Raw genomic sequence first — 20,863 nt, forward strand, 5'->3', positions numbered from 1 at the left:
AGTTGACCTTTTACAAAGAAACACTTTTACGCAGCACGTTTTAAAATGTTTCAAAGTGAGATAATGTTGTCCCGCAAAATTGTGTGTGAGAAGGTCATCTGACCCTGCGAGGTCATGGGATCAATGCTGCATTGAGGTGGCTACTGTGTGGGAAGTCGGGATATTTAGAGGGTTAACAATCTTACAAATCTCATGATTGTATATTTTGGGACTGTGCCTTTAATTTAAGGTGAACTGCAGATGGTTATGTCTTCTGTTCTGCAGTCTGTCTAACAGCAAGTCTAGGTGGTTTGATGGTTAGAGATTAAAGAGAGCCCAGATTGTTTTACTGAGAAGAGGATGTTCGTGTTTATGCTTGGAGACAATGGCAACAGCCTGTGTGCTAACAGTGGATAGACTGTGAGTCTTCAATGTCCCAGAAAAGTATTGTGAATGGTGAGTTCTAAACAATTGTGTTTTACACTGTATTCAGTGGTGGGGCAGGCCTGGATGATGCATAGTCTGCCATCATGTCTGGGTGCCATATTGAAAAGGCATTAAAAATCACTGACCCACTGCTGAAGAAGGATGGTGGACCTCCTGAAAATGATGTTAGCTCTCTGGGAAGATTCTGAGACTGGAAGGTGCGCCTCCTGAGAATGAATATGGATCTCCTGGACCCCATCCAGGGCACCTCATCCGGAAGGTCCACCTGCGGATTCAGCCCTGACCCACTACTGGGGTGTTCAAGGGTCTAGAGTAGCCATTGGCCTCCATCTTCGACTCCAGGCAGCTTTGGGCACGGTTTAGATGAGTCCTGACATCTGCACGCCACGTTGTTGCAAACATGTTCACGCTGGCGTGTTTATCCGCCGGCACCGTGGAGAATCTGGCATGGGGGGTGAAAGGGGGGGGGGGGGGTGGAGGGGGAGGCTTTGAACTGCATTCCATTAACAGGATGCAAATGAGGTTCACATCAGCCTCTGATGGGCTTTCTGTCCCACCTTGGTAGGCACCAGCAGAAGTACCCGCTGTAAATTCACGCTGTCTTGGGATAATTCCGCCCTCTAGTGCAAGGTTTACAAGCTTAGAACAGATAAGATTGGAAGTAAACCCTCAGAAGCAAAGAATCATCTTGAATTGATTCTTGGAGAATCGAACTCCTACTTAAAGGACAGTCTGACGAATACCTATGAAGTGTGTTTTTTCGGTGTTGCTAAAATAAAAAGGTGACTGAGAGGGCGGCAGGGTGGCATAGTGGTTAGCACTGCTACCTTGGGGCAGCACGGTGGCGCAGTGGTTAGCACTGCTGCCTCACGGCACTGAGGTCCCAGGTTCGATCCCGGCTCTGGGTCACTGTCCGTGTGGAGTTTGCACTATCTCCCCGTGTATGCGTGGGTTTCGCCCCCACGACCCAAAAGATGTGCAGGGTAGGTGAATTGGCCACGTTAAATTGCCCCTTAATTGGAAAAAAATGAATTGGGTAGTCTAAATTTTAAAAAAAGATTAAAAGATGACTGTTCCATTCTATGCTTTAAAGTGTAAGTCGCCGGTAAAGATAGTGTTTAGTCAGTAGAGAGTTTAATCCTTTGGTACAGTAAGCATCTTAAAACATCAAATTTGGTTATGTTATCCTTTCAACTGTTAACTGGAAGCTTAATCTTGAAAACTAAAGTTAGTGGTCTCCACCAGAATTGTAACAAGATGCTCTATAATGTTGACTTATTTTACCAGGATTCACTGGAACAATAATGCTTTTTTAAAGAATGGGGTGCAAAGGAAGAAATTGAGAACTCCCAAACCAAATTGCTTTTCTTCAGCAGTACTCCATAAGTCCATTAGGTGGGGCTGTCGACTCGCATCTCATTCCAACAGCAATAGAGAAGGGAGATGATTGGATGATGCTGACAGTTTCTATCTTAAGAGAGAAATAGAAACCGAGGGGAAGCACTCAAATTGCCTCAGTGCCCCCCCCCCCCCCCCCCCCATCTGAATAATTTTGTCCCTCCAGACATTTTTCCTTGGTGACAATTTACACCTCCTTCTCTGACTTTCCTTTAAATGCATGGATTCACCTCAGCCGCTCCCTCATTCCACATTCTCAGGGTAAAGAGATTACTCATGAATTGGCCTGAAATTGGGGGGGGGGGGGGGGTGGCAGTCACATTGGAGTGAGGATGGACGTCACATACGCACCCAGACCAGGTAAGGGCAGTGGCTTTGCTTTCCTAACTGGGCACGCAGCAGAACCTTGCTCGAGATTGCCCCAGGGTGCAAGAGAGAGGAGAGACACACAGTCCATCAACCGGGGCTGAATTCGAGTCTGGTCTCCTTGTAATTTTAACAAGTGGAATGACTCATCCTCCCCCACACACTGCATACCGTTACGGGGATGGAGGATGTACAGAGCCAGCCCAGGCCATTGCAGACAATCAGCAGGCTTCAGAATGAAAATAATACCCAGAGACACCTCAAATCTTTCCTTAGTCCAAAAACTAGCCAGGTTGACAAGACCAAGCACAGTGGTTAGCACAGTTGCTTCACAGCACCAGGGTCCCAGGTTCGATTCCCAGCTTGGGTCACTGTCTGTGTGGCGTCTGCACGTTCTCTCTGTGTCTGCGTGTGTTTCCTCCGGGTGCTCCGGTTTCCTCCCACAGATCAAAGATGTGCAGGTTAGGTGGATTGACCATGATAAATTACCCTAAGTGTCCAAAAAGGTTAGGTGGGGTTACTGGGTTATGGGGATAGGGTGGAGGCGTGGGCTTAAGTAGGGTGCTCTTAAAATGGTTCTGTGTTTTGCTATGTCTTGTTTAAAATTTCAGTCTTTTAATTGTGTGAGTTAAATTGCGATGTTTGGGAAGAAAAGGGTTTTGGTGTTTTATTTTTTTTCTTCTCTCCACTCTTCTTCTGTAATTTGATTTTGATTTATTGCTTTATGTACTGGATCACAGAGGGAAGAACTTTTAAGATGCGATGGGGTGTTTTAGTTTCTGCAGGAAAGATGGTTGATTCTTGCATGTATAATTTCACTTAAGCTGCTTGAAACTTCTTCTTTTGTGTTGGATTCTGTTTGAAGGTGATAGGACTGATAAGAAGCGGTTAAAGGGGGAGGGGTTTGCCTCGTTGCTGCGGGTTGGGAGATGGTATGTTTGCTTTCTGGAATTGTTGTTACTGTGTTGAGTGCTTGTGTTATTGCTAGATGTGATAGAATCTGGCAGTCGGCAGGCTTTTTGACGCCAAAGGGTGGGAGATGCTGAGCTAGCTGGATAGCTGGTTCACGGGAGCAAAGTGGGGGGAGAGCTGAGGAAAGATGAAGTGGGGGGGAGGGGGTGGGTGGGAGGGGGGTACAGCTGACTGGTAAGGGACAGTTAGGAGAATGGAGATGGAGATCAGATGGCAGTCGCCACCGAGGGGCGGATCAAGTGAGGTGCGGAACACGGGCTAGAAGCTGGCCTAGGAAAGGTCACGGTTGACCGACAGGGGAGGGGGGGGGGCAAAAGCCCCCCCCCCGACCAGACTGGTTACATGGAATGTTCGTGGACTGAACGGGCCGGTTAAGAGAGCTCGTGTGTTCGCACACCTGAGGCAGTTAAAAGCGGACATGGCTGTTACAGGAGACACACTTGAAGCTGGGAGACCAAATTAGATTAAAGAAGGGATGGGTCGGGCAAGTGTTTCACTCAGGATTGGACTATAAAACAAGGGGGGTATCCTGATTAATAAAAGGGTGACATTCGAGGTGGGGAGGATAGAGGTAGACCCGGGAGGCAGATTTATTATGGTTAGTGGGAAGCTAGAGGGAATGGCAGTGGTGCTGGTGAACATATATGCCCCAAACTGGGATGATGTCGCGTTTATCAGGAAGGTGCTGGGGAAGATCCCAGACCTTGACTCGCACCGGCTGATCATGGGGGGTGACTTTAATACGGTTGGGGAGGTGATAGAGGGACTGGGGGCGATGCAGTCGGGTAAAGGCCCGGGACCTGATGGGTTCCCAGTGGAATTTTATCAGAAGTTCTCTGGGTTACTGGGGCTGCTCCTGCTTAAGGCTTTCAACGAGTCCAAGGAGCTGGGAGTACTCCCCCCAACATTATCACAGGCATCAACGGCTTCTTAATATAATTATGATGCCAGCGGAGGGGCGCGAGGCCGAGGTGGTTGTTGCCATGGACGCAGAGAAGGCTTTCGACCGAGTGGAGTGGAAGTATCTATGGGATATTTTCGGCAGGTTTGGGTTTGGGCAGGGATTTGTGGAGTGGGTCCAGCTACTGTACCAGGCCCCGGTGGCAAATGTAAGAACTAACCAAGTTCGGTCAGAATACATTATTCTTCCTCCTCTTGCGCCAGGCTCAGCCTAATACAGTTCAAAGTTACTCACAGAGCGCATATGACAGGGGCGAGGTTGATTAGGTTCTTTGGGATGGAGGACAGATGTGGGAGGTGCTCGGGGAGCCCGGCAAATCACGTCCATATGTTCTGGTCGTGCCCGGCGCTGGATGGGTTTTGGAGGGGTTTTGCGAGGACTATGTCCAAGGTGGTGAACGCCCGGGTCAAGCCGAGCTGGGGATTGGCATTATTTGGGGTAACGGACGAGCCGGGAGTGCAGGAGGCGAAAGAGGCCGGTATTCTAGCCTTTGCGTCCCTGGTAGCCCGGCGGAGGATTTTGTTACTGTGGAAAGATGCGAAGCCCCCTAATGTGGAAGATTGGATCAATGACATGGCAGGGTTCATCAAGCTGGAGAGGATAAAGTTTGCCTTGCGAGGGTCTGTGAAAGGGTTCCTCAGGCGGTGGCAACCGTTCCTAGACTATCTCGCGGAGGAGATAGTTAGGAGGAGGTCAGCAGTAGCCCAAGGGCCGGGGGGGGGGTTCTTTTGGAGTGGCGTTCGGGTGATATATGGGGGGTTATTGTATATGGGGGAAATCCAATGTATAATTTCTGATTGTTGTGTTCTTGTTTCTTTCTTTTTGTTGGGGGGGGGCGGTTTTGTTGAAAATTTGTTGAAAAATTTGAATAAATATATTAAAAAAAAAAAAAGAATACTTTAGTCTTTGTCGGGGGACAAGGCTGGGATGCCCGCTCTCCCCATTACTGTTTGCCATGGCCATAGAACCCTTAGCAATAGCCCTGAGAGCAGCGAATACCTGGAGGGGTATAGTGAGGAGGGGAGGAGGGGTGTGGAGCACAGGGTCTCTCTCTATGCGGACGATTTGTTGCTTTATATCACGGACCCGGTGGGGGGGATGACCAAAATCATGGAGGTATTAGGAGAATTTTAAGCGAATTTCAGTCTATAAGTTAAATACGGGAAAAAGCGAGATGTTTGTGATCCAGGCACGGGGGCAGGGAAGGAGGCTGAAGGACCTACCTTTTAAAGTGGTTGGGAAGAGTTTTAGGTGTCTGGGGATTCAAGTGGGCAAGGATTGGGGACAGCTTCACAAGTTAAATTTGGGCAAAGCAGTGGATCAAATGAGAAGGGGTTTTTGTAGATGGGACATGCTCCCACTGACGCTGGCGGGGAGGGTTCAGACGGTGAAGATGACTGTCCTTCCGAGACTGCTTTTCTTTTTTCAGTGTCTCCCGATTTTTGTCCCAAAGGCTTTTTTCAGAAGTATGAATGTGGCGATATCGAGGTTTATATGGGCGGGTAAAACCCCAAGAGTAAAGAGTACACTCCTGGAATGGGCCCGCGGGGAAGGAGGATTGGCTCTCCCTAGCTTTATTAACTATTACAATGGTCAGGAAGTGGGTAGTGGGGGAGGGGTCGGTTTGGGAGCGGATGGAGGCAGCATCCTGCAAAGGTACGGGTCTGGAGGCTTTGCTGAGGGCGCCCCTGCCGTTCTCGCCGGCTCGATACTCCACATGTCCTGTGGTGATGGCAGCCCCGAGGGTGTGGGGGCAATGGAGGCAGCTATGAGACTGGTCACTGATCTGTGTGTCAGTGTGGTCACTGATCTGTGACAATCACCGGTTTGTCCCGGGAGGGCTGGATGGGGGCTTTAAGGTATGGCAGCGGGGAGGGATTGAGAGGTTTGGGGATCTATTCATCCAGGAGGGCTTCCCGACCTTGGAGACATTAGAGGAGGAGTTTGATTTGCCGGGTGGGAACGGGTTTCGGTACCTTCAAGTGCGGGACTTTGTACGGAGAGAGGCCCCAAGCTATCCTCGCCTCCCCCTGAGGGGACTACAGGATAAAGTGCTGTCAAAAACAGGGGTTGGAGGTGGGAAGGTTTCGGACATGTACAGGGAATTGTTAGAGTGGGAAGGGGCCCCTATCAGAGAGGTGAAGAGGAAGTGGGAAGTGGAGCTAGGAGGGGAGCTGGAAACTGAATTGTGGGAAAAAGCCTTGAAAAGGGTAAATGCATCCTCGTCCTGTGCTAGGCTCAGCTTGATTCAGTTCAAGGTAGTCCACAGGGCCCACATAACGGTAGCTCGGATGAGTAGGTTCTTCGAGGAGGTGGAGGACAGATGTGGGCGGTGTGGGGGTAGCCCGGCCAACCATGTCCATATGTTTTGGGCATGTCCGAAACTGAGGGAATTCTGGCAGGGATTTGCAGATGTTATGGCGGAAGCCCTGGAAGGCAGGGTAACTCCGAGTCCAGAATTAGCAATATTTGGGGTGTCGGAAGATCCCCGCGGGGGCAAAGCGGGGGAGGGAGGCCGATATTCTGGCCTTCTCTTCCCTGGTGGCCTGGAGACGGATCTTGCTGAGACGGAGGGACTCGGAGCCCCCGAAATCAGGAGTGTGGGTCAGCGATATGGTAGTTTCTCAGTCTGGAGAAAATCAACTTTGTTCTAAGAGGACCAATACAGGGATTCACTCGGAGTCGGCGGCCGTTCATCGATTTCTTTAACAAAAACTGAACGTCAGCAGTAAGGTGGTAATGTTAAATACGGACAGGGAATTTAGTATAAGGGTAATTGGGGTTAGGGCGGGAGAAGTGGGGGACGTGGTCTATTGTTAGTTGTTATTTTAGGGGGTATTTTGTGCGTCGACCCGCGCGGTTGTTTTAGAAATGTCAATATGTTAAATTGTGAAAATTACAAATGCTTCAATAAAATATTTTCTAAAAAAAAAGTAGGGCGCTCTTTCCAAGAGCCGGTGTAGATTCGATGGGCCGAATGGCCTCCTTCTGCACTGTAAATTCTATGATCTGTTCTATGATCTAACTGACACTCTCTCATAATCACCACAGAATCTCTACAGTGCGGAAGGAGGCCATTCAGCCCATTGAGTCTGCACTGACCCTCTGAAAGAGCACCCCACCGAGGTCCATGTCCCTGCCCTATCCCTGTAATCCCAACTAGCCTTTTTGGACACTAAGGGCCAATTTTACCATGGCCAATCCACCTAACCTGCACATCTTTGGACTGTGGGAGGAAACCGGAGCACCCGGAGGAAACCCACGCAGGGGAGAACGTGCAGACTCCGCACAGACAGTCACCCGAGGCCGGAATTGAACCCGTGTCACTGGCGCTGTTAGGCAGCAGTGCTAACCACTGTGCACGTTTTGTAAATGATCCCACCTCATTAAAAACTGTTTTATATATATATAGTTTGAATATTTTCTCTTGGGCCGGATCTATTCTGTTGTTGTTATAGGATAGTCAGAGGCCTTGTCTTCAGAGGAGATACAGGTCGGCCATTTTAGGAAGTGTAGTCACAATTTAAAGTGCTTGTTTTTAATTTATTTTTGTAGGTGAAGAAACAGTCGTGTGTGACTTTGGCGCAGTTAAAAGGTGAGCTGACTTGGGTCATACCTAATTGCATGATGCACCCCAGGGTAACAGCCGTCACAATTGGAATTTCACACCTGAAGTGATCAAGCTCCACCCACAAATGATGTTGGTTAGGTCAGGAACGCCTGGACTGACGGGTGTGTCACTCACTAAACATTGGGTTTGTTTACAGTCATTGTTAGGGACGGGCGGGGGTGGGGGTGGGGGGGGGGGGGCAGAGGGGGGAATTCTTAGTCTGTTCTGAACAGTTTGAGTTGTGTCATTTATGTTATCAGATTGATGATCATAAAACATGATCATCGTTAAAATGACAAAGAATTTTTACCCTTGACCTTCCAAGTTCCAGTCTTAACAACAGCAATAACTTGCATTTAAGACCTTAGGAACAGGAGTAGGCCATTCAGCCCCTCGAGCCTGTCCCGGCTGCCATTCAATGAGATCATGGCTCATTTGTGGCCTAACTCCTGCCTTTGGCCCTTATCCCTCAATATTTCTGTTCAACAAAAATCTATCTACCTCATATTGAAAATTAACAACCGTTCCAGCTTCAACTCCTGTTTGTGTGGGAGAGTTTTCCAAAACCTCTACCATCCTTTGAGTGAAGATGTTCTTCCAAACAACTCTCTTGAACGGTCTGGCCCTAATTTTTATTCCATGCCCTGCCCCTAGTTTTAGAATCTCCAACCAGTGGAAATAGTTTATCTTTGTACAACATCCTCAATATACAGAAAGTATATTGCCATGTGAGAGTACCTTTAAGAAATGGGTGTTTATTACTGAAGTGATGTCAGAGAGTGGGTGGAGCTGGGCTGGCTGTCAGCTTTTTACTTTCGTTTTAGGCTTTTTGCTGCAGGGTGTGTTTTAGTTTCGTTTTCAGTGTTGGAGCTGAAGCCACATAGAGCAGGTGTACTGCTGTTCTCTCTGCCATCAAAAGACTATCCCTTGATCATTTGGTGAATTCAGAATGATAAATGTTTTCAGTTGTGGCTTTAACCTGATGTGCTTCTGTTAAAGGTTTTGTTTTTAAGTCGTATGGATGTTAAAAGGAAAGCTTAAAGGATTACTTAGTGTTGTAGTCTTTGGGGGTTGTATTTGAATTGATGGTTGCTAAGATGTTCACTGTGTGTTTTAAAAAAGTTAACTTGAGTTCATAGAATGAACATTGTTTTGCTTTAAAAAATACTTTTCCATTTCTGCTGTACCACACCTGTAGAGTGGGCCGTGTGCTCCCCACACCACAATCTATTAAAGGTTGTGGGTCAGGTGAACGCCATGGTACACTTTGGGGTTCTCTAAACCCTGGCCCATAACAATATCCAATCCAAAGATGTGCAGGTTAGGTGGACTGGCCATGCTAAACTGCCCCCAAGTGCCCGAACGTTAATTGGGGTTACAGGGTTATGGGGTTAGGGTGGGGGAGTGGGCCTAGGTGGGGGTGGCCTTTCGGAGGGTCAGTGCAAACTGAATGCTCTGTAGGGATTCTATGATCCTAAATCAGTGATGGGTAAGCTAGGTTGGTGAATGGGCAGAATGAATGTCCCTCCTACATCGCAATGGGCCTCAAGATTGGAAACAGAGCCTGTTCACGAACCATGTCCCCCATGAATAAGATTAAATACATTTAATACACGCTGAATATTTGATAACGAGTTATGGAAAATGCTGCATCATTCATATATTAATAGAACTGTCATCAACTTCAAATGGTAAAGACAAAATAAATATTAACGTAGAGGGAGCGCATGGCTCCCACAGTCAGTGTTGTGAGCAATCACAGCATTGCCCTCACTTTACATCTGGATCACTTCAGTCGTACTGGTTGGACGAAACTACAAGGGCGGAAACCAGCGGAATGTGGCAATCCTGCGCGTGAGCAACAGCCAACCAAATGTCTCCTGGGTCACGCTCGGAACCCAGATGGGCCGCATGTGACCCCCAGACAGCAGGTTGTCCAACATTGTCCTAAAACATTCCAATTCCCATTACCAAACAGGTCCTGAGCTTTATAAAGAGATATCAGGCCAGGTGATCAAAAAGGAATCTGGAGTTCGGTCACAGGTCTGTGACCAGGGGCAGGTGTTGAGGAGCCTGTTAAAGGAGGAGGGATCTTTCCATGCTGTAAAAACTGTGACTGTGAAGAGATGATGAGTTTTGTCAATGGGGAGAATTCTCGAGGCCCCGGGCCCCGGGCATTCGGAGCAATCATTGGAGCCGTTTAAAATCGAGATTGAGCCGGAGGCCAGAACTGGCGGAGGGCAGAGATCTCGGAGCGTCAGGAAGCTGGAAGGAGATCACAGGGGGTAGGGAGAGATGATTCCATGGAGGGATTTTAAAACAAAGATAAGAATTTTTAAAACGAATCGTTGACGGAGCGGACCATTGCTAGTCAGCGAGCACAGGGGGAATTGGTAAGTGGGATTTGGTGCAAGTTAGGGTACAGACAGCAGGGATTTAGATGACCTCACATTTACAGAGGCTGGGTGCTGGGAAGTCAGTCAGGAAAACCTTGGAATAGTTTTTAAAAAAATATTCCCAATTAAGGGGCAGTTCAGCGTGGCCAATCCAACTTTAAAAAAAAAAAATTTAGAGTACCCAATTATTTTTTTTCCAATTAATGGGTAATTTAGCGTGGCCAATTCACCTACCCTGCACATCTTTGGGGTTGTGGGGGTGAGGCCCACACAGACACAGGGAGAATGTGAAAACTCCACACAGTGATCTGGGGCCGGGATTCGAACCTGGATAATAACCACTGCTCCAACGCGCCACCTAAAACCTTGGAATAGTTGACAAATATGAATAATCGAACTATGGGAAACTTATATGTTGCTTAGTTGATTTTTAGTAGTTGAAAGTGGTCTAATTCCGGCCTGTAGCATTACAGTCCCACCAACTGGGAGCCAGTGGTGCTTCCTTGATGTATGCTCTGACAAAGGAAGGTTCAGACTTGGAGAATGGTTTAACACATTTATTGAACAGTTAACTATTCTCCTACTTGAGTTCGACTCTCCTGCTAATCTTGCTATAGTAACTCAGTCTAACTAACCAGTCTGCTCTAAGCCACGTGGTGGGTGTGATGCTTCTGATCTGCCCCTGTCCTACTCTCCAAGTGTCGCCTGTGGAAAGAGACAGAGCATGTGTGCCCTTTCCTTATATATGGGTTGTGTAATGCCCCCTTGTGGTAGTGTCACCTCTGGGTGTCTTGACTGTCCATTGGTCGTGTCCTATTCTATGTGTTCATTAGCTGTATGTCTGCATGTCATGATGTCTCTGGTGCTCCCTCTAGTGTTTACTTAGTTGTAGTGTATTGACATGAACCTTTTGTGTATTTACAATGATGCATATCACGATGGGTTCAGCATAACCTCCTTGCTTTTGTCATCTATAAACTGGAACTTGACCTGTACAAAAATAACGACACGTTTCCTCAAAGTCTAACCGGGTGTAGGTTTATAGCGTGCAATGTATGATACAACAGATATTACTTGTAGTAGCATGGGTGAAATAAGCCAACTGATCCATTGGTAATTATTTGCTTTGTTGCTAACATTAAGTTGGAAGACGCTCAATTTGTTGACATAAATTCATTTTCTTCATTTAGGTTCATCAGACAGTGTGAAGATTATGTTATTTTTAGGACTGGCTTCCTTGGGAACAGTTGGATTTATTCTGTTCCTCTGTTATTCTTTGGTATGGTATGTATGATCTTCACATCGGAACCAGTGACGTTGCCCCCTTATACTGCACTATACGCCATTGTGTCAGCGCACTCTCTGCTGAAGCCCTCACTCCTGCCTTTGTTTCGACAGACTCGAATGTTCCCCTGAGGATTATTCCTTCTTTCACCCTTGATACACTTCAAGATTCTGCTGCCAATAGCCTAACTCGCACCCAGTCCCATTAGTTCATCACTCTCTGTGCTCACAAACTTACACTGGTTCCCAGTCCTGTAACACGTTGGGCTGGATTATCTGTTTTTGGGACTATGTTCCCATGCCGGCATCAAAACTGTGGAGTTTCACGCCAGAAAAACTGACGTGAAAGAGCCACACATTCCTAGCCCTGCAGGTGGCTAGCACGGCGGACTCAGACGAGCTGGACCCTGGAAATAGACCCCCCCCCCCGATCGGCCGCACGCCCGACCCTGACCGCCTGCCCAAACATTGCCCGCCGCCCTCCCGCCCTCCAATCGGCTCGCCCCCGACCAGGGCGGCCACAGGCTGAATTCCGCAGCCGCCACGCGAGCATCCTGACTGGCAGGACCACATTAGATCCACGCTGCCGGGACTCCGGCCGTGTTCGGGGGCGGAGAATGGCAGGGGCAGGCCTCCAACAATGGTCCCAGGTAGGTACAAGGCGGTGCGGTGTACTCTCCGAGTACCCCGCTTTTCGGGGCCCGCAGAATCGGGGAGCCGGCCCCGATTCCGTGCAGGGAAATGGATTATTCCCTCCAACGCCAGCCGCAATTTCGGTGTCGGGCGCAGAGAATCCAGCCCCTTATATTTAAAATGATCATCCTTGTTTCCAAATTCCCTCATACGCCTAATCCCCTCCTTACCAGGGGCTGGTTTAGCACAGGGCTAAATCGCTGGCTTTTAAAGCAGACCAAGGCAGGCCAGCAGCACGGTTCAATTCCAGTACCAGCCTCCCCGAACAGGCGCCGGAATGTGGCGACTAGGGGCTTTTCACAGTAACTTCATTTGAAACCTACTTGTGACAATAAGCGATTTTCATTTCATTACCTTGGTAACCTTCTATGTTCCTACAAGATCTCTACCCTCGTCCGATTCTGGCCTCTCATTTTCAAAAACAAATTTCAATTAAGGGGCAATTTAGCGTGGCCAATCCACCTACCCTGCACATCTTTGGGTTATGGGGGTGAGACCCACACAGACAGGGGGAGACCGTGCTAACTCTACACGGAGAGTGACCCGGGGCCGGTATCGAACCCGGGTCCTCAGCGCCGTGAGGCAGCAGTGCTAACAACCACTGTGCTGCCCTGCCACCCCCGAGTCTGTCCTCTTGAGCAACCCTGCGTTCCATCTCTGTCATTGGCAGGCCGTGCCTTCAGTTGCCAAGGCCCTAGGTTCCACAATTCCGTCCCTAAATCTCTCCAACTCTCTCCTCCTTTCATAAGCTGCTTAAGACCTATCACCTGGTCAAAGATGTTGGCCACCTGCTCTAATATCTTCGGGTGTGGCTCAGTGTCAAATTTTGTTACAACATTCCTGCGAAGCAGCTTTTGCTACATTTGAAGGGAGCTATGTAAATATAAGCTGTTGTGTCTTGCTATTAACCCATTCTGCTCTCTGACCTTTATGCCACCATTAGCACCTGCTTTAGTCTTTAACAATATTATTACCACTCCCTTTGTCTTGTGTCCATGACATATTTGTCAAAACTCTGCTGAGCTCCCCCCAATCCCTGACCTTCCTGTTGCTCCACCTACTCTGCCCCCTTTTCTCTAACAGTATAAAACCAGTCACATTTCCGCCTCTCTGCAGCTCAGAAGATGTCATAAGGACCCGGAAAATTGACTCTGTATCTCTCTCCTCAGATCTGCTGCATTCACTGTTTTAATCCGGCCTGTTGGGATTAAAGTCGCTGTTTACATGTTTTGGAAGTGATTTTTACCAATGACATCATGGAAATGCTTTTTTTTTTAATAACTTGTTTCTCAAAATGAATTCCCAAAGGCCGGTTTCCATAGCGACTGGCATGCAAGTAGCAGATTGCAACACAGCCTATTGTGTTTCCAAATGAGTTAAATCTTGAAAATGCGGAATTTTGCAATTATTAACCCACGCTTCTCTGAATCTAGTAAAATGAACGTGAATCTTTGGGAGTTTACAGGGAAGATTTTAGATCTGGCCAGGCTTTACCACGGGGTTACGGTTCACCTGTGTTCTTGTGGCACGATGGGTAGCCCGTCTCTGCCTCTGAACCAGAAGTCCCACTCCAGGACTAGGTGCTCAAGGAAGGTGCGTTCACAATGTGGCCAAACAGGTTTGAGTATCAACCTGCACTTCTGCCAAAGGTAGTGAGTAAGAATGGGAGAGATTCCTGATCACTCATGAAAGAGTGTTGGCGCCTCCTTCACGATCCATATCTCTAAACCAAAAAGTGCATGTTGGCCCCACCAGCCCTGAGTGAACTGTAACACACCACCACCCTGGATCAGGTAGATTTATTGTAGATTGTTATATTGACTATGTTGTACTTATGGCCTCTAGTTTCAGTCTGCCCCACAAGTTGAAACGCCTTCTCAACGCCTACCCTATCAAGTCCATTCACAATCTTAAAAACCTCGATCAGTTTGCCCCTTTTGTATCTTTTCTAGAGACTGGAGCCGCAGTTTGTTTCCAGGTACCAGGTATCTCTCAGTTCCAGAATCATCCCTGTAAATATTCACTGCACCATCTTAATGCAGTCAGGCAGAGTCAACGTGGTTTTGTGAAAGGGAAATCAGAAAACAGGGAACAATTGGTCACTCCCAGTCTAACATCTGTCTTGGGGATTGACTAAAATTCATTATTAAGGAGATTATAGCAGGATACTTTGAAAAACAAATGTGGTCGGGCAGAGTCAACATGGTTTTGTGAAAGGGAAATCATGTTTGATTAATTTATTAGAGCTCTTTGAAGAAGTGATGACCAATGTGGATAAAGGAACAATGAAATGAAATGAAAATTGCTTATTGTCACAAGTAGGCTTCAAATGAAGTTACTGTGAAAAGCCCCTCGTCGCCACATTCCGGCGCCTGTTTGGGGAGGCTGGTGCAGGAATTATACCGTGCTGCTGGCCTGCCTTGGTCTGCTTTCAAAACCAGTGATTTAGCTCTGTGCGAAACCAGCCCCAGGATAAAGGAGAACCTGTAGATGTGGATTTCCAAAATACATTTGGTAAGGTGCCTCATCAAAGGTTATTACACAAAATAAGAGTTCAAGATGTAGAGAAAATGTAACAAGTAGCATAGATAAAGGATTGGTTAGTTAACAGGAAGTGAAAAGTATGGATAAATGGATCAATTTTTGAGTTGACAAGCTATAACCAGTGGAGTGCTACGGAGGTCAGTGCTGGTGCCTTAATTATTTGTAATCTATATTAATGACTTGGATGAAGGTACTGAACATATGGTTGCTAAACATGCTGATGACAGAAAGATAGGTGGGAAAGTAAGTTGTGAAGAGGACATGAGAAGCCTGCAAAGGGATGGGTTAAGTGAGTGGGCAAAAATGTGACAAAAGGAGTATAACGGGGGTGGGGGGGGGGGGAATGTGAACTTGTCCACTTTGGGAGGAAGAAGGAAAATGCAGCAGGAGAGAGATTACAGAAACTCTGTGGTACAGAGGGATCTGGGTGGCGTGGTACATGAATCAGAGACAGTTAGGAAGCAGAGAGGTGGGAATAATTTATTTCTTAGAGGGTCGTTATGTCTGTCGAACTGAGCACAGTAATCCTAAATGTGATTTAACTAAGGCTCTTTCCAAGGTTAAGGTAAATTCCCCTGAGTAATCCTTATTTGGACCCAAGTTTGGATGATGTTTGGAACGCAGGAATTATTTCAGGAGATGACTTTGTCCCCATCACATACACGCTCACAGTCACAGCAGAGAATCCTGAATTGTGATTGTTCAGAACCCCAGGCTAATTCCCCCTCTTACCGCCCCCCCCCCTCCCAACTCTGGGGGTGTTGAGGCACTCTCCCCCTCTTCCTCTTCACTATGTGGGTCCTGCAAAATGGAGAAGATGGTGGAAAAAGGTCTTCGTTTTCAAAAAAATCCGTTTTTCTCCCCCCCCCCCCCCCCCCCCACTCACAGGAGTTGCACGATAAGAAGATGATGGCTGCCGAAAATGACACTGCAAATTAAACGTAAGTTGTTTCTTTGTTGGATGGTGGAGGCTGATCTGCAGACCCATTCTGTATGTGTCATGTAATGTCTGGTAATGCATTACAAATACTGCAACTCAGCATTGATGTAGAGCGGAATGCGCCAGTCGTGACTCAATGAGTTGTAAATTCAAGTCCCAATCCAGAGATTTGAACGCCGGAATCTCGGTGACACTGCCGGTGCAGTACACACTGAGTTGACCCCTTTCAGGCGAACAATTAAACTGAGGCCCTCTGTCGTCTCAGGAACATAAAAGATCCTGGAGCATTATTTGAGAAAGAATAAAGAAGCTATCACTGATGTCCTGGACAGTGTTTGACCCTCAATTACCATCACAAGAATAGATTATCTGGTTATTACCACGTTGCTGTTTGTGGGATTTTGCTGTGTGCACGCTTTCTGCCGCATTTCCTACCTTACAATGAGTGAGCACACTTTAAACACAACCTCGTTAACTGTTTGTAAGTAGTTTGAGATACGCAGCAAATCTTTTTCTCGCTCCTTCACATCAATACCTGTGAACTACCTCCACAGCACCTCTGAAACGGGTTGGCCTCCCGATTGGAGTCACTGGCAGGAATCTTGGGGGGGTGAAGGGGGTCTGGGCTGCTGACTGGAGGGCTGGCAAATGTCCCGCGCTGCCTCTTTTTGGGAAGGCCCACGGCATCTTGTTCCATTCAATAGCCTGATGGGCCAGCGGTGGGCTCATCGCCAGGGGCATGGACAATCAGAAGCTGGCAACTCAACTGAACGGCAGCACCACTGGGAGGCAGTGGCTGCTGCCAACACAACGCCCACCCGAAGCCTGGAATCCTTGTTGGACCCTAGGCCAGAGGTCAGTGATGGTGGGTGGGGTGTTGCAGGGAAGAGGGGGAGGGGGAGGGGGCCAGCAGCAAGGGCTCTTGGTCGGCTGCCCCGCCCTGCCCCACCCATTCCCGAGGCCAGGACCCTCGATCAGTCACTGGGTACCACTGAACGAGGGATGCCCCACGTGGCGGCCCCCGCCTGTTAGGCCCTTAAGGGAAAATTAATTGCTCACGAGGGCCTCAATTGGCAGCGGAACAGAATAACCATTAAGGCCATCACTGACCTCATCAGGGTGGGGGTTTGGGAGGGGGGGGTGGGTGGTGAGGTGGCGTGATTCCCATGTGCCACCCTCCTTTCTGATTAAATGCCCCCCCCCCCGCCACTAAACTCAACATGGGGGTAGGCACAGAACTCCGTTCACTATCTTTGCCCCTCACCTTCAGCTCCCGTGAGGGTGACATGGTAGTTCACTAAATTGGTCCCTTGGATGAGAGGCTGAGTAGCAGTGGTTAGCATGGCTGCTTCACAGGGACCCAGGTTCGATTCCGGCCCCGGGTGACTGTCTGTGGGGAGTCTGCACATTTCCCCCATGTCTGCGTGGGTTTCCTCCGGGTGCTCCGGTTTCCTCCCACAATCCAAAGATGTGTAGGTTAGGTGGATTGTCCGTGCTAAATTGCCCCTTAGTGCCCAATGGTTAGGTGGGGTTACGGTGATAGGGTTGGGGAGTGTGTCTAGGTAGGGTGCTCTTTCAGAGGGTTGGTGTAGACTTGATGTGTTGAATGGCTCCCATCTGCACAGTGGGGATTCTATAATACATTTCTGTTCAAGTTTCAGTATTTAGCCTATGGGAATTGTTGGGATGCAGTCAAGGGACCGCTAGTTAAATGGGAGGGAGAAGGGAGTACAAAGCTATGCTGATGGGTTTAAACGGCCTCATGTGGAGCGCAAAGACCAACATGGGCCAGTTGGACCCTGCACGTTCTCCCCGTGTCTGCGTGGGTTTCCTCCGGGTGCTCCGGTTTCCTCCCACAGTCCAAAGGTGTGCGGGTTAGGCGGATTGGCCATGCTAGTGTCCAAAAGAGGTTAAGTGGGTTACGGGGGTAGGGTAGATATGTGGGCTTGAGTGGGGTGCTCTTTGTAAGGGCCAGTGCAGACTCGATGGGTGGAATAGCCTCCTTCTGCACTGTAAATTCGATGATTCTATGAATGACCTGTTTCTGTGCTGTAAAATTCGATGTAATTTATTTCCATGTAAAAGGCACTGGAAAGACAAAGGGCATGGAAAAAGATTTGTTTGGGTGTTCAATTTTTTTTGTCTGAAGTTTATTTTCTTTTTAAACAGATAAATAAAACGGAAGACATACAGGCCGAGGGATTATTCAGCAAATTTCACCGATTGCGAGTGTTTCGTAGAACAAAACCGAAAACCCGTCATCAGGCTATCAAATCACGAACTGTACATCTGCTCGACACAAGTATTGTTCCCTCCTCCGCCGTTAGTCAGGCTGTGATCGTAAAACTCTTATTTATTTGTAAAATATGATCTACTGATTGGAAATAAAATTATATTCACTGCAGGGGGTTGAGTGCAAAAGCCAGGCTGACCCTCCCCTCCCCCCCAGAGCAATACTGAGGGAATGCTGCACTGACTGAGTTGCTGTCTGACTGCCCCACCACAGTGGCCCCAGCGCCGAATATGTCCCCCCCCCCCCCCCAGCCTGCGGATCGGACGACCCCCGACTGTGGAAGCGCTGGACTGAGCCACGCCGTCTGGAATGCGGCCAGTCATGGATGGAGCATCGCGGGGCGGGTTTCAACCAACGTTCGGAGGCCGTGGATACGGCATGCGGCGTACCCCTAGAGTATGTCGCTTTTCAGGGGGTGCAGCATCGCAAAAGGGCACCGCCTCTGATTTTGGCGTCATCGGGAATTCTCCATCCCTTTGCCGAACGCGATTTCGGCGTCGGGGATCGGAGAATACAGCCCCCTTTCTCTGTATGCAAGTTTACAAAAAAAATTTGTAGTATTGGTGACGATTAGAGTCCACCTGTTCGACGGAAACATTGCCCCTGAGGAGCCTAGAACCCACACCAGCCCCAGGGGGATGGGACCTCTGTGCACTCACTCACTCCTGCTACCTGTGTACAGGTGTCAGGCCCCTCTGCCAACAACTGCGAAGCAAAGGCATCCATTGAAAGTTTAGGGGGGAGGGCGGCATGTGGCGCAGTGGATAGCACTGGGACTGCAGCGGTGAGGACCCGGGTTTGAATCCTGGCCCTGGGTCACTGTCCGTGTGGAGTTTGCACATTCTCCCCGTGTCTGCGAGGGTTTCACCCCCACAACCCAAAGATGAGCAGGTTGGGTGGATTGGCCACGCTCGATTGCCCCTTAATTGGGGAAAAAAAAATGAATTGGGTACTCTAACTTTATTTTTAAATAAGAGCCAGACATTGCAGAAATGAGATTAAGAAACTCTTTCAAAGCATTGAGGTTTGGGACCCTCATCCACAAATTGCCACGAGATCAGGGCCGGGATTCTCTCCTACCCGGCGGGGCGGGGGGTCCCGGCGGGATGGAGTGGCGGGAACCACTCCGGCGTCGGGCCGCCCCAAAGGTGCGGAAGTCTACGCACCTTTAGGGGCCAAGCCCTCACCTTGAGGGGCTAAACCCGCGCCGGAGCGGTTTCCGCTCCACCGGCTGGCGGGAAAGGACTTTGGCGCCACGCCAGCCGGGGCCGGAAGGTCTTCACCGGGCGACGCGGGTCGGCGCATGCCTGGGAGCGTCAGCAGCTGCTGACGTCATCCCCGCGCATGCGCAGGGGAGGGGGTCACTTCCGCTTCTGCCATAGTGAAGACCATGGCGAAGGCGGAAGAAAAAGAGTGCCCCCACGGCACAGGCCCGCCAGCGGATCGGTGGGCCCCGATCGCGGGCCAGGCCACCGTGGGGGCACCCCCTGGGGCCAGATCGCCGCGCGACCCCCCCAGGACCCCGGAACCTGCCCGCGCCGCCTTGTCCCGCCGTTCAAAAGGTGGTTCAATCCGTGCTGGCAGGACAGGCATTCCAGCAGCGGGACTTCGGCCCATTGCGTGCCGGAGAATCGGCGGGGGTGAGCCCGCCGACCGGCACGGCGCGATTCCCGCCCCCGCCGAATGTCTGGTGGCGGAGACTTTGGGACATGGCGGGGACGGGGTTCACGCCAGCCCCCGGCGATTCTCCGACCCGGCGTGGGGGCGGAGAATCAGATGTTAATTTTAAGTCTGATATTGGTAAGATTTTTGTTATTAAGAAGCACTTAGGGTTTTGGGGTAAAGGTGGCTACATGGAGATAAATTAGGGATCAGCCATGATCCCACTGAATGGTGGAACCGATTCAAGGAGCCTCCTCCTTGTGCTGTCTTCCCCTGTCACCCCAGTTGTGTTTCAAATCTGCCTGCAATCGGACCGACATTCAGGGCCGTTCCCCAGCCCAATTACATTCATCTTTATCTTGGATGTCAATCGGACAATGTCTGGTGCACAGTTCATCTCCTCATCGCTGATCAAATGTTAAGCCAAGCCTTTATAAACCATTCTTTCAGGTTCGGCTGGAGTACTGTGTTCAGTTCTGGGTGTCACAGACAGGAAGGCTCTAAAAGCCCTGGCGAAGGATGCAGAGAAGGTTTGCTAGGATGGTTCCAGGAGCAAAGACTCCAGAGAGGCTGGGTTTACAAAAACTTGGGAAACAGGAGCTAGAGTAGACCAGACGGCCTGTCGAGCCTGCTCCGTAATTCATTACAATCGCAGATGATCCTGGGCTCCAATCCCACTTTCCTGTCCACTCCCTTGATCCCAAGACACCAAAAATCATTCTAATCCCAGCCTTCTCCGACCAGTGGATACAATCTCTCAGCATCCACCCTATCAAAACCCCTTCAGAATCTTTTATGTTTCAATGGGATCACCTCTCATTCTTCTAAACCCCCGAAAATCAAGTCCAATTTACTCAGCCTTGCATCCAAGGTACCGATTGACTGAACCTTTGCTGTACCACCTCCAATTCAACAATCTCCTTCCTTAAATATGGAGCCTGAAATTGGACGCCGTATTCCAGATGTGAGGCAGGATTCTCCGCTCCCCAGCCGTCTGTTTCTCGGCGGTGCGCCAATCGCCAGCAGCGGGATTCTCTAATCCCGCCGCTTGTCGATGGGATCCCCCATTGTAGCCACCTCCCACTCCGCCGGGAAGCCCGCTGTCAGGAAAAGTGAATCCCAAGCTCCAGAGGATTCTGGCCGCGGGTGGGATTTTCCGGTCGCCCCATCGCAAGACCGGAAATTCCTGCTTGAAACCAACGTACCTTTCGCTGGTTTGGTAAATTGTGCCACCCCCCCCCCCCCCCACCCCACCCCACCCTCCCCCCACCCCACCCCACCCCCTGCCCTGCCATCCCAGAAAAATCCCACCCAGGGT

The 20,863-nt window shown here is 49.3% G+C and overlaps 1 protein-coding gene across 3 annotated transcripts in view; it reads left to right on the plus strand.

Moving 5' to 3' along the window:
• The window catches only part of susd1 (sushi domain containing 1), a 108,081-nt gene extending 89,070 nt beyond the window's left edge, over positions 1-19,011 (plus strand). For all 3 annotated transcript variants that reach the window (XM_072517313.1, XM_072517314.1, XM_072517315.1), the window contains 4 exons: positions 7,679-7,718; positions 11,320-11,413; positions 15,539-15,591; positions 17,760-19,011. In XM_072517313.1, the coding sequence (XP_072373414.1) occupies positions 7,679-7,718; positions 11,320-11,413; positions 15,539-15,560 (156 nt within the window). In that variant the 3' untranslated portion in view covers positions 15,561-15,591; positions 17,760-19,011. The remainder of the gene's footprint in view (positions 1-7,678; positions 7,719-11,319; positions 11,414-15,538; positions 15,592-17,759) is intronic.
• Positions 19,012-20,863: the final 1,852 nt, after the last annotated feature.

The sequence above is a fragment of the Scyliorhinus torazame genome, chromosome 9 (genome assembly GCF_047496885.1).
Source record: "Scyliorhinus torazame isolate Kashiwa2021f chromosome 9, sScyTor2.1, whole genome shotgun sequence".
Lineage (NCBI taxonomy): Eukaryota > Metazoa > Chordata > Chondrichthyes > Carcharhiniformes > Scyliorhinidae > Scyliorhinus > Scyliorhinus torazame.